Source organism: Nerophis lumbriciformis, linkage group LG17 (assembly GCF_033978685.3).
Source record: "Nerophis lumbriciformis linkage group LG17, RoL_Nlum_v2.1, whole genome shotgun sequence".
NCBI lineage: Eukaryota > Metazoa > Chordata > Actinopteri > Syngnathiformes > Syngnathidae > Nerophis > Nerophis lumbriciformis.
The window spans coordinates 6,157,068-6,171,118 of record NC_084564.2 but is presented as its reverse complement, the minus strand read 5'-3'; the positions used below and the strand labels follow the sequence as shown (position 1 = coordinate 6,171,118).

Here is a 14,051-nt window from a genome sequence, read left to right as displayed (position 1 = left end):
CTCGCAGAGACGTCTGCGAAGGAGGGTCTTCTGTTGTGGTGCCAGAGGAAGACCGCTCCCTACAAGAATGTAAATGTGCAGAACTTCCACATTAGGTAAGAAACACACACACACAATGTCCGGGTTGCATTTTGTCTTTAAATGTATTTAAAAGCAAAAACATTGTCCCCCAAATTCACTTCTTGGTCCTTTTGTCTGTCGAGCCAAACAAGAGAGATGACGCATGTTGCTCAAAACAACTTAATTGTGTTTTTATTTGTTGTGGGGGTCTTTATTGCTGCAACACAATGCACAACTGGAATGCTGGAAATATTGTTTGTTTTTGTTAGTTACAGACCTGCCAGATGCAGACTGTATTTCTAGTTGAAATGTGTAGAAAGTTCGCCCCCTGGTGGAAAAAGTGTTGCGCCTCACTGCAAATGGCACACTTTTATAAGCATTTATAATAAACATGGTGCTGTGAAAAATACTTTTAACGATGCCCGTTTTAGAGGTGAAAAACTAGTTTTTGGTTTTATTAAATATTCCTTTTTTTACAACATTAGGTAGAATTTACAAGATTCACACGGCTATAAATCCAATCTAATCCACTTTATTTCTATAGCACATTTAAACAAAAATGTTTCCAAAGTGCTGCACAACAATATTCAAATATTATCCTTAGCTCCACCAATGACTGAATAAAAACAAAAAATAGATAAATATAAAACCAATATAAAAACAATATAAAAATAAATATGATTTAAAAACGATTTAAAGGGTAAAACCAATTACCGTATTTTCCGCACTATAAGGCGCACCGGATTATTAGCCGCACCTTCTATGAATTACATATTTCATAATTTTGTCCACCAATAAGCCGCCACGGACTATAAGCCGCGCCTACGCTGCGCTAAAGTGAATGTCAAAAAAACGCTGCGCTAAAGTGAATGTCAAAAAAACAGTCAGATAGTTCAGTCAAACTTTAATAATATATTGAAAACCAGCGTTCTAACAACTCTGTCCCAAAATGTACGCAAATGTGCAATCACAAACATAGTAAAATTCAAAATGGTGTAGAGCAATAAATAGCAACATAATGTTGCTCGAACGTTAATGTCACAACACACAAAATAAACATAGCGCTCACCTTCTGAAGTTATTCTTCATTCGTAAATCCTTCGAATTCTTCGTCTTCGGTGTCCGAATTGAAAAGTTGCGCAAGCGTGGGATCCAAAAATGGCCGGCTCCGCCTCGTCGAAGTCATCGGATTCAGTGTCGCTGTTGTTGTGCAGCAGTTCTGTGAATCCTGCCTTCCGGAAAGCTCGGACCACAGTTGTGACCGAAATATCTGCCCAGGCATTTACGATCCACTGGCAGATGTTGGCGTATGTCGACCGGCGCTATCTGCCCGTCTTAGTGAAGGTGTGTTCGCCTTCGGAGCTGTGTGAAAAAAGCCACCCGGCCTCTTCGCGTAAACTTCCCTTAACCACTCGCTCATCTTTTCTTCATCCATCCATCCCTTCGAGTTAGCTTTTATGATGACGCCGGCTGGAAAGGTCTCTTTTGGCAAGGTCTTCCTTTTGAATATCACCATGGGAGGAAGTTAGCATGGCAAGCTAGAACCACAGTGAAGGATGACTTCTCATTCCCTGTGGTGCGAATATTCACCGTACGTGCTCCCGTTCCACAGTGCAGTTCACAGGAATATCAGTTGCTGTGAAATACGGTAGTAATCCGTGTGCAGATGGAGAGATTGCGTCTTTTTATGAACCGGATCCTTGTCGCGTAGTAGGAGCCATTTTGTGGTCTTTACAGATGTAAACAGGAAATGAAACGTACGGTGATATCCGCGCGTTTTTTCTTCTTCTTCCGGGGGCGGGTGAAGCGCTTCCTGTTCTATGGGGGCGGGTGAAGCGCTTCCTGTTCTATGGGGGCGGGTGCTTTCCTTGGCGGTTGCTTGCGTAGAAGAAGAAGCGCTTCCTGTTCTACCGGGAAAAAAGATGGCGGCTGTTTACCGAAGTTGCGAGACCGAAACTTTATGAAAATGAATCGTAATAAAGCGCACCGGGTTATAAGGCGCACTGTCAGCTTTTGAGAAAAATTGTGGTTTTTAGGTGCGCCTTATAGTGCGGAAAATACGGTAAATCCATCCATCCATTTTCTTCCGCTTATCCGAGGTCGGGTCGCGGGGGCAGCAGCCTAAGCAGGGAAGCCCAGACTTCCCTCTCCCCAGCCACTTTGTCCAGCTCTTCCTGTGGGACCCCGAGGCGTTCCCAGGCCAGCCGGGAGACATAGTCTTCCCAACGTGTCCTGGGTCTTCCCCGCGGCCTCCTACCGGTCGGACGTGCCCTAAACACCTCCCTAGGGAGGCGTTCGGGTGGCATCCTGACCAGATGCCCGAACCACCTCATCTGGCTCCTCTCGATGTGGAGGACCAGCGACTTTACTTTGAGCTCCCCCCGGATGGCAGAGCTTCTCACCCTATCTCTAAGGGAGAGCCCCGCCACCCGGCGGAGGAAACTCATTTCGGCCGCTTGTACCCGTGATCTTGTCCTTTCGGTCATAACCCAAAGCTCATGACCATAGGTGAGGATGGGAACGTAGATCGACCGGTAAATTGAGAGCTTTGCCTTCCGGCTCAGCTCCTTCTTCACCACAACGGATCGATACAGCGTCCGCATTACTGAAGACGCCGCACCGATCCAATTAAAACAGTAAATAGAAATCAAAATTTTAAAACACAGAGGACAACTGGGTAAATGGGTAAGGTGTTTTGTACGCACTGCATTGGTTTGTAAAGGACTGCAATCTATTTGTGGTGAGGGTGTAATCATCAAATTGTATTATTTGCCACAATGTATTTGCAAAAATAGAGTAAAGCCAAACAAATATGTTTAGAACTACAGATAGTCTCGCTTGTTTTGTCGTAATTTTTTCAAACAAGACGGAGGCGCTCGTGAGTGCTTTTAAATGAGGGAGGGGCCTAAAGCAGCACTAGCTGCTCGTTGAGAAAAGCGATACATGCTTTAATCAGCCGCTAACCGTCTCTTTGCGAGATTTGTCAATAGTTGCTTTTTTTTGAAGAAGGGGGAAAAAAAAGGCTACCGTATTTCCCGAACTATAGAGCACATCGGTATATAAGCAGCACCCACTAAATAAAAGATAAAAAAATGTTTTCCATACATTAGCCGCTCAGGACTATAAGCCGCAGATATATTTTATGTTGTGAAATGAGTTCTTTACCCAATACTTTTGTAAATGTTTATTTACATACCTTAATTGTTTTCAAACGGTGCCTGTAACACGGCAGCAAAACGGCTGATCAAACAAAACAGAAGTGATCGTCATGGACCCAATAGCTGTGGCAGCTCGCTCTCCAATTACCTAAACAGACTTAAAAACTCTACGGGGAATTTACGAAACTCAAACAATACAAAAAGAATGCCATTGTAAGTTAATACTAACACAGACACTTGTAAAAGACTTAGCGTATTTGCTAATGCTAACAACCCTAGCTTCATTACATTGCATTATGATAGGCATGAAAACACTCCAACAGACATCACACATGGAACGGTTTAGTACCGTATTTTCCGCACCATAAGGCGCCCTGGGTTAAAAGCCGCGCCTTCAATGAACGGCATATTTCAAAACTTTGTCCACCTATAAGCCGCCCGGTGTTGTAAGCCGCATCTAACTGCGCTAAAGGAATGTCAAAAAAACAGTCAGATAGGTCAGTCAAACTTTAATAATATATTAAAAACCAGCGTTCTAACAACTCTGTTCACTCCCAAAATGTACGCAAATGTGCAATCACAAACATACGTATATCAACATGGACAGAGCTGCGTGAAAAAAGCCACCCGGCCTCTTCGCGTAAACTTAAACTTACCTTAACCACTCGCTCATCTTTTCTTCATCCATCCCTTCGAGTTAGCTTTTATGATGACGCCGGCTGGAAAGGTCTCTTTTGGCAAGGTCTTCCTTTTGAATATCACCATGGGTGGAAGTTTCTGGCCATTAGCATGGCAAGCTAGAACCACAGTGAAGGATGACTTCTCATTCCCTGTGGTGCGAATATTCACCGTACGTGCTCCCGTTGTGTCCACAGTGCGGTTCACAGGAATATCAGTTGCTGTGAAATAGTAATCCGTGTGCGGATGGAGAGATTGCGTCTTTTCATGAACCGGATCCCTGACGCTTAGTAGGAGCCATTTTGTGGTCTTTACAGATGTAAACACACAAAGGAAATGAAACGTACGGTATATCCGCGCGCTTTTTCTTCTTCTACGCGGGCGGGTGGTTGCTTACAGTAGAAGAAGAAGCGCTTCCTGTTCTATGGGGGCGGGTGCTTACCTTGGCGGTTGCTTGCGTAGAAGAAGAAGCGCTTCCTGTTCTACCGGGAAAAAAGATGGCGGCTGTTTACCGAAGTTGCGAGATCGAAACTTTATGAAAATGAATCGTAATATTAATCCATATATAAAGCGCACCGGGTTAAAAGCCGCACTGTCAGCTTTTGAGTAAATTTGTGGTTTTTAGGTGCGGCTAATAGTGCGGAAAATACGGTAAGTAAGAATTGTTTTAGTTATATTGTAAAACTTACAGACGTTGGTTAGAGTGATGAATGAAGAATCCATGGGAGTAGAAACTCTAAGTACGATTAGAAGACGGAACGGTACTTGTACTTCCGGTTCAGAGCTTTAATAATAATAATAATAATAATACCTGGGATTTATATAGCGCTTTTCTAAGTACCCAAAGTCGCTTTACGTGTAGAACCCATCATTCATTCACACACTTTAAACAGCAGGAAACAATGTAGACATTCACCCAGAAGCACCTGCAGTGAGCGAACATTTGTGCAAAAGATGGCGCCATAGCACAAACAATAACACACCTTTTTAATGTCTTTCCATGTGTTTTATGAAAACCTTTTGCATTAAGGTCGTCAGGGAAGAAAAATCCATAAATTAACCGCACAGTTTTATAACCCGCAGGATTTAAAGCGCAGGAAAAAAAGTAGTGACTTATAGTCAGGAATTTAGGGTATTTGGGGCTAAATTGGCAACACTGATCTATCCTGTTTTGTCTTCTTATCCTCTGGCAGAGCAGGTGCATCATTATGTGTTTATGTGCGAGTGCCAGATCTATTTGAGGGGATCCAAATGTATTTGTGGTGGCCCTCAAAGCAACTAAAACAAATCATTCTGTTACAAATTAAGACGTCACAATGTGTGTCTTCCAGCTGGAAGGACGGTCTCGCCTTCAACGCTCTGATCCACCGACACAGACCGGAACTCATCGACTACGACAAGCTCAGAAAGGTTAGCGCCACTCGATATTGAACAAAGATCAAAATATGATTGCATCACTGTGCGTAAGCTCGCTTGTTGCGCTGTCTGACCCTGCGATTGATTGACGCAGGACGATCCTGTGACCAATCTGAACAACGCCTTCGAGGTTGCAGAGAAGTATCTGGACATCCCCAAAATGTTGGACGCCGAAGGTAAGCTCCGTTCCTTCCCGACTAAAGTGCACATCTGTTGCGTGTCGACGAGAAGATGCAACCAGTGTTATTTTTGTTGACTAATCATTTTCGTCTTAGTTATCGTCAACAAGCTATTTTCCCTTGATAAAAATACGACTGTAAGAAGTCAAAACCAATGCATGTTGACTAAGACGATAACATTTATTTACATTTTTGTCGACAAATAAAAACGAGACGGAAGTTACGAAGCAGAGCCAATCCGATGCTTTTCCTTGCGAGGTGAGGAAGTTGGATTTCTCATTGTAAAAAACAAACAAAAAAGTGTGAATTTAACGTGTTCCACATTGTAATGTGTGTAAGGCTGCAGCTAACGATTATTTTTCTATCGATTAATCTATAGATTATTTTTTTCGATTAATCGGTTAATCTATAGATTATTTTTTTTCGATTAATCTATAGATTATTTTTCCTTTTACCGATTATTTTTTTTATTTAAAATGAAGATGACAAAATAAATGTAGGCCAGTTTTTTCAAAAGGCATGGCTTTTATTTACAAAAAAAAAAAAAGTATGGCCACTCAGTCAACATTGACAACAACATGACAAAATATTCTGTAACAATGTAAACATTTAAAACTTTTAACATTTAACAAAATTAAAAGTAGCTTATTTGCTTTTTAATGTGCAAATATAAAATAAACATACAGTGCAAATCTTAATATTCTGCAATAGTATAAGCATTTCAAAAGTAAAAGTATTGCTTATTTTGCTTTAAAATGTGCAAAAATAAAGATAAACATCCAATACAAAAAAGTGCGAATTTCCTTGAATTGGCGCCGGGTATATAGTATTCGCATGCCTATAATTACAGCCGGGTCAAACTCGTTTCGCAAAATAATTAGCGCGTGCTTGGCCTTACCGCCGGCTCAGGATTAACGCCGCATCAAACTCGTTTCGCAAAATATTAATTTTATTTGACGATTGGAATTTTCGCCGGGTCAAACTCTTTTCGCAAAATAATTAGCATATGTCTAGAACTTCCGCCGGGTCAATCTCGTCACGTCATGAGTGACACTTCACCTGTCATAATTTTCAAAATGGACGAGGCTGACTTCAATACCGTATTTTCCGCACCATAAGGCGCCCTGGGTTATAAGCCGCGCCTTCAATGAACGGCATATTTCAAAACTTTGTCCACCTATAAGCCGCCCCGTGTTGTAAGCCGCATCTAACTGCGCTAAAGGAATGTCAAAAAAACAGTCAGATAGGTCAGTCAAACTTTAATAATATATTAAAACCAGCGTGATGTGGGCGCGCATGAAATCGTATATCAACATGGACAGAGCTGCGTGAAAAAAGCCACCCGGTCTCTTCGCGTAAACTTAAACTTACCTTAACCACTCGCTCATCTTTTCTTCATCCATCCCTTCGAGTTAGCTTTTATGATGACGCCGGCTGGAAAGGTCTCTTTTGGCAAGGTCTTCCTTTTGAATATCACCATGGGTGGAAGTTTCTGGCCATTAGCATGGCAAGCTAGAACCACAGTGAAGGATGACTTCTCATTCCCTGTGGTGCGAATATTCACCGTACGTGCTCCCGTTGTATCCACAGTGCGGTTCACAGGAATATCAGTTGCTGTGAAATAGTAATCCGTGTGCGGATGGAGAGATTGCGTCTTTTCATGAACCGGATACCTGTCGCTTAGTAGGAGCCATTTTGTGGTCTTTACAGATGTAAACACACAAAGGAAATGAAACGTACGGTGATATCCGCGCGCTTTTTCTTCTTCTACGCGGGCGGGTGGTTGCTTACAGTAGAAGAAGAAGCGCTTCCTGTTCTATGGGGGCGGGTGCTTACCTTGGCGGTTGCTTGCGTAGAAGAAGAAGCGCTTCCTGTTCTACCGGGAAAAAAGATGGCGGCTGTTTACCGAAGTTGCGAGACCGAAACTTTATGAAAATGAATCTTAATATTTATCCATATATAAAGCGCACCGGGTTATAAGGCGCACGGTCAGCTTTTGAGAAAATTTGTGGTTTTTAGGTGCGCCTTATAGTGCGGAAAATACGGTAATTTCAAATCGCATAAAGGGAAGAAGATAAAGAGCTATTCAGTAGGATTTAAGGTCCAAGCTATTGAATATGCTAAAAAGAACAGTAAGCAGCTATGTTTTATTAATATACCGTAGCTGCGTGTGTCAAATATGAGTCATAAATGACTCCCGCCTCCTGGTGGTAGAGGGCGCTAGTGATCCTTCTTGCGACTACCGGTACTGCAGAAGACCGGTGCTGTAGAAGAAGACAACAAGCCACAAGAGTGAGCAGCGATCGTTTGCTTGCATTTTTAACATGGAGGATTACATATCTCAAATAAAACAGTTTTCTAAACTGGACTTTCAATCGAAGCAGGAGGTAATACTTAAAGGAATATCTCCATCGAGACAGAGACTTTTAAAACTGAAGAAAGATAAGGAAGACTTCTATAAACAAGTTATCGATGCTTTTGATCAGAAGCAGTTGCGCATGGACTCATAAGTAAAGGTAAGACACTAATAACGTTTTTTTTTATTAAATGTGCTTTTCATGATGGTATCCTTACATCACTCAAATTTATAAGTGCAATCCTAAATTTACCCCACGGTAGGCGCAGGAGTGAGAAGAGGTTTTAAATTAATTAGCGCCCCGGCGGCTATTCAAGGAAATACGGTATGCGACGCGTCGACGCACAAAAACGGCGTCGACGTATTTACGTAATCGATGACGTCGACTACGTCGATGTGTCGTTTCCGCCTTAAATGTGTGTACATTTGGTAGAAAGTAAAGCGGACACATTTTATTTTTGATGCTATATGATGCCATCAGCAGACGAGTCATCGATGGTGGTCTTTACAAAACTAAGTTAAATCTGTGTGTATTTGCTGCTTCCGGGTCTCCCGCGTTCAAACTATAATGAAGGCATGCATGATCGCGACACTCATGCACACCTGCTTTGACAGAGATGTAGCATAAAAATGTAGAAAAAGTGCCTGAAAGATATTTATTGGCATTTACAATTGTATGTGTCATACATCATTCCTGAGCATTAGATCATGCCACTTTTGCCTAGCAGGTAGTCTAAATGAAGGTGCTTTCAAATATATTTATCTTTTACACTTTATATTTTACTTGACAAAATTTACGGTTATTTTAGCTGACTAAAATGTTGTGTAATTTTGTTAAACTGAACTAAGTCAATTTCCTTAAATTAGACTAAGATACTTTTTCGTCCAAAGACTACATTAAAAACTGCTGTCAAAAGTAACACTGGATGCAACAACGTGGACAATAAGGTTTATTGCTTTGTCATTTCATATCCGTTTATTTACTGAATCTTCCCCTGTCTCCAAGTCCAAGACGGATGGCTTGTTTGTTGTGTTACTTTGACATTGTGTAACTAAAAAGTGCTTTGACACCACCAGGAGCTGCCCTCGTTGCTGCCGTGTTTTTGCTGAACCTTTTGAAATTGTGTTTATTTGTCATGCTGCATTTGATGTTTGCCTGCCTGTGTCATACGTACGCTTGGTGTGTCGTATACTGCTGTGTCTCAAATGGAATACTTTTGTCAGTACGCGTCAATACTTAATTGTGACAGCGAAGTGCTGTCCCAAATCAATTACGGTCGTTGCGAGCTAACAAAGAAATGTCAGTAGCAATATTTCCCCGTCTTTTTCACCATCTTTAATCCTTGTCAATGGTGCATTACAGCCACTTGACGGAGCGTTATCGGCATTATTATAAGTCTGCTGTGGCATATTTTTCCAGAAAAGTCTGTTCCCATCAAAATTAAAACCTGCTGTGGTACATAGCCTGCTTTGTTGATTCTTCCACTTGCAAGCGCCATTAATGTACCGTATTTTCCGCACCATAAGCCGCCCTGGGTTAAAAGCCGCGCCTTCAATGAACGGCACATTTCAAAACTTTGTCCACCTATAAGCCGCCCCGTGTTATAAGCCGCATCTAACTGCGCTAAAGGAATGTCAAAAAAACAGCCGGATAGGTCAGTCAAACTTTAATAATATATTAAAAACCAGCGTGATGTGGGCGCGCATGGAGTCGTATATCAACATGGACGGAGCTGCGTGAAAAAAGCCACCCGGCCTCTTCGCGTAAACTTACCTTAACCACTCGCTCATCTTTTCTTCATCCATCCATCCCTTCGAGTTAGCTTTTATGATGACGCCGGCTGGAAAGGTCTCTTTTGGCAAGGTCTTCCTTTTGAATATCACCATGGGTGGAAGTTTCTGGCCATTAGCATGGCAAGCTAGAACCACAGTGAAGGATGACTTCTCATTCCCTGTGGTGCGAATATTCACCGTACGTGCTCCCGTTGTATCCACAGTGCGGTTCACAGGAATATCAAAAGTCAGTGGAACCTCGTCCATGTTGATAATGTTCTCTGGCCGGATCTTTTTTTCAGCTATCTTGTTTTTACAATATGCACGGAAAGTAGCCAGCTTTTCTTGAAAGTCTTTAGGCAGTTGCTGTGAAATAGTAGTCTGTGTGCGGATGGAGAGATTGCGTCTTTTCATGAACCGAAAACCTGTCGCTTAGTAGGAGCCATTTTGTGGTCTTTACAGATGTAAACACACAAAGGAAATGAAACGTAATATCCGCGCGCTTCTTCTTCTTCTACCGGGGCGGGTGGTTGCTTACAGTAGAAGAAGAAGTGCTTCCTGTTCTATGGGGGCGGGTGCTTACCTTGGCGGTTGCTTGCGTAGAAGAAGAAGCACTTCCTCTTCTACGGGGAAAAAAGATGGCGGCTGTTTACCGTAGTTGCGAGACCGAAACTTTATGAAAATGAATCTTAATATTAATCCATATATAAAGCGCACCGGGTTATAAGCCGCACTGTCAGCTTTTGAGTAAATTTGTGGTTTTTAGGTGCGGCTAATAGTGCGGAAAATACGGTACTCTTCCCAATTTGCCTCTTTATTTATTTATTTTTTTAACTCCACATCAATTCCCTCCTCTTTTCCACGCTGGTCTGTTGTCTTTTTGGGACTCATATTGAGTTAGCACAAATGGACAAAACTTATCAAAAGGCGAAAAAACAGAAGTGACTATTAGTGTACTATTAGTCTACTCCAGCGGTTCTCAACCTTTTTTCAGAGATGTACCCCCTGTGAACATTTTTTTAATTCAAGTACCCCCTAATCAGAGGAAAGCATTTTTGGTTGAAAAAAAGAGATAAAGAAGTAAAATACAGCACTATGTCATCAGTTTCTGATTCATTAAATTGTATAACAGTGCAAAATATTGCTCATTTGTTGTGGTCTTTCTTGAACTATTTGGAAAAAAAGATATAAAAATATATAACAACTTGTTGAAAAATAAAAAAGTGATTCAATTATAAATAAATATTTCTACACATAGAAGTAATCATCAACTTAAAGTGCCCTCTTTGGGGATTGTAATAGAGATCCATCTGGATTCATGAACTTAATTCTAAACATTTCTTCACAAAAAAATAAATCTTTAACATCAATATTTATGGAACATGTCCACAAAAAATCTAGCTGTCAACACTGAATATTGCATTGTTGCATTTCTTTTCATAGTTCTTTTTGACAGACATTAAAAACAAATTTCACGTACCCCTTGGCATACCTTCAAGTACCCCCATTTGAGAACCACTGGTCTACTCTATTGCCCAGGAAGTGACGTGGAGGGCTCTGCCTTTCCAAAAATGCTGCGCCTTGCTGCCAAAAATTAATAAATCAAGCGTTCCCACACAAAGGCATATTGGGCTCAACCTAAAAGTTTGTAAAATAGAAAAGTTTCTAAAGGGAAGGGTTCTTTAATCGAGGTTCCACTGTACTGTAATGGCCGTCTTTAAATCACTGCTTTGCAAAACAAGCAGGTGGAGCAGCTCCTCTTCCTCGCTGTCAGTGTTGAGCGCCGTGACGGTAAACATGGATATGTAGTGCTTCACGGAAATCTCGCAGGAAACTACAACGCGGCATTGCGCGCGACTGTCACAATTTTGGATAAAAAAAAATGGAAAAGTATCAACCATTTTAAAAATAATTTTGTTCATGAATACATCTCCTTCACGTCTGTGCAATTCTAAAAGAAGCCATTCAATTTCAGGTAAAGTGCTAACGATCCGGGGAGACAACCTGTGTTTTAGCTTAATAGTAGTACCATACTTGCCAACCTTGAGACCTCCGATTTCGGGAGGTGGGGGGTGGGGGCGTGGTCGGGGGTGGGGCGGGGTGTGGTTGGGGGCGTGGTTAAGAGGGGAGGAGTATATTGACAGCTAGTCACCAAGTCAAGTATTTCATACATATATATATATATATATATATACATTAACACATCCGACACATATGTAAGATTAACCGAGGGAGAATTCAAAACCAGATGGAACAATCACAAGGCTTCTTTCAGGAACAAAAACCTGCGAAATACCACAGAACTCAGCAAACACATTTGGGACCTCAAAGACAATAATGTTGAATATTCAATAACATGGCAAATTCTTGCATCCAGCACACCTTACAATAGTGGTAATAAAAGATGCAACCTATGCTTGAAAGAGAAACTGTTTATTATTTACCGTCCAGACCTGTCATCCCTCAACAAGCGCAGCGAAATTGTAACAGCATGCCGCCATAGACGGAAACACCTCCTAGGTAACACATGAGCCAATCACCACGCCCCTAGGCCAGCCTGTACCCACCCACTCTGTGCCCTATATAAACCATGGTATGCGAATGCTCCCATTAAAATCTCCTGATGATTGAGGGTACCCCCCCTCATGAAACAGGCCTGTAGAGATGAAATAGTCTTGTGATTTTTTTATTTTTTTTCCCCCCACACATACATATATATATATATATATATATATATATATATATATATATATATATATATATATATACACATCCTGAAAATATGCAAACAAAACTGTGTTTAGATAATTGATACTTCAAACTTGCATAAATAAATATTAAGGAATATAACATAACTTGGCTTCTGAGAGTTTCAAAATGTAATGAATAAAATGCTAAAGTTGTTGATAAACAAGCAATTATTTTAATAATTCAATATGGTCATTTTAAATGAATTATTATGATAATTTAAAATCAATTATTTCAAATATGTTTATTTTAATGTATAATTCTATGGCTGGATGTAATAAGGAGTCACGAAAAAATACAAATAAAAATACAATTAATGTTGATGTTTTTAGCAAAATATAGTAAAAATGTATTTAGTTTAGTTTTTTTTAAATTAATAAATATATTTATTTTTAGGTAAAATAAACATAATAATACAATTTATCTCTAGTCTGGATGATTTAGTTCTTGTCACCCTGTTGTCCTCCCTTCATGAAAAAAGGCTGTCCTCACTCAGGTCCGCATGGAGCTGGAGGGGGCGTGGCTTCCAGCTCCGGCTGAAAATCGGGAGATTTTCAGGAGAATATTTGTCCCGGGAGTTTTTTGGGAGAGGCGCTGAATTTCGGGAGTCTCCCGGAAAATTTGGGAGGGTTGGCAAGTATGGTAGTACGCTGGTCTCTTATATCAGTCAGTGTGGATTTGGCAGCTACGAACACAAATCATTGCATTCAGCCGTCAAAATCGGGTGCCCCTGATTAGACTGTGCTTTAGTCCATATAATCCTGTGCATCAAGGATTCCGCTCCTCGCACTCGTGTGAACGCATTCGTAAACAGGGAAGTCCTCCGTTTGAGACACACCAGCCATGTATGCACGTGTGTCCATGTTTAATCACATGTCTCTGTCCTGGTCTCCATAACCTCCCCCGATAGACATTGTGAACACTGCTCGTCCAGATGAGAAAGCCATTATGACTTATGTGTCCAGTTTCTACCATGCCTTCTCTGGAGCACAGAAGGTACCCTTCGACCCGGCGACACTCTGCCTCTTCAACCCTCCCGCTACTAACAAGCGCCGCCTCTCAGTGCAGCATGGCCTCGCTCTCTTTCCAGCTCCTCTCTTCACAGGCCGGCCTAGAAGGACGTACAGGGCGTGTTGGGACACGCACACACTTAGAAAATGGACGTAACTCAGCTGGTGAAAGCTGCAGATGTTTTGTAACGTGGATAAAATAACATTACACTTTACGCCAGGGGTGTCCAAACTTTTCTCACTGAGGGCCGCACTCTTTAAAAAAAAAAAAAAAAAAAAAAAAAATCAAAGCGTGGGGGCCATTTTAATATTTTTTAATTGAAAAACTCTTGTAAAATATATAGATTTTTTTTTTTTTAATTTTTAGGGCTCCCCTCAAGTTTGGTCCGGGGGACCTGGAAAGGTCTCAGTCATAAAAATGTTAAAAAATAGGGTCATTGTTTTAAATCTCTAGATCAGCTTTAAATCTGTTGTTATGAAGTGTTATGTATTTGTAATGTTTATGCCCTTTTTGTAAAAGAAAAAACATTGCAAAAATCTTTATCAGAACATTTTTAAAAGTGAAATATTTGATATGAAGTACCGGTAATTGAAGTCTTAAATAGGTCAATAATTCATCCATCCATCCATCTTCTTCCGCTTATCCGAGGTTGGGTCGCGGGGGCAGCAGCCT

General features: G+C 41.1%; 1 protein-coding gene across 2 annotated transcripts in view; it reads left to right on the top strand.

The window, feature by feature from the left end:
• The window catches only part of actn4 (actinin, alpha 4), a 155,366-nt gene that overhangs the window by 97,723 nt on the left and 43,592 nt on the right, over window positions 1-14,051 (top strand). The window contains exons 5-8 of one of the 2 annotated variants that reach the window (XM_061972305.1): window positions 8-95; window positions 5,228-5,306; window positions 5,407-5,488; window positions 13,279-13,364. In XM_061972305.1, coding sequence (XP_061828289.1) covers window positions 8-95; window positions 5,228-5,306; window positions 5,407-5,488; window positions 13,279-13,364 — 335 coding nt within the window. The remainder of the gene's footprint in view (window positions 1-7; window positions 96-5,227; window positions 5,307-5,406; window positions 5,489-13,278; window positions 13,365-14,051) is intronic. The other variant, XM_061972306.1, reaches the window with a different exon arrangement.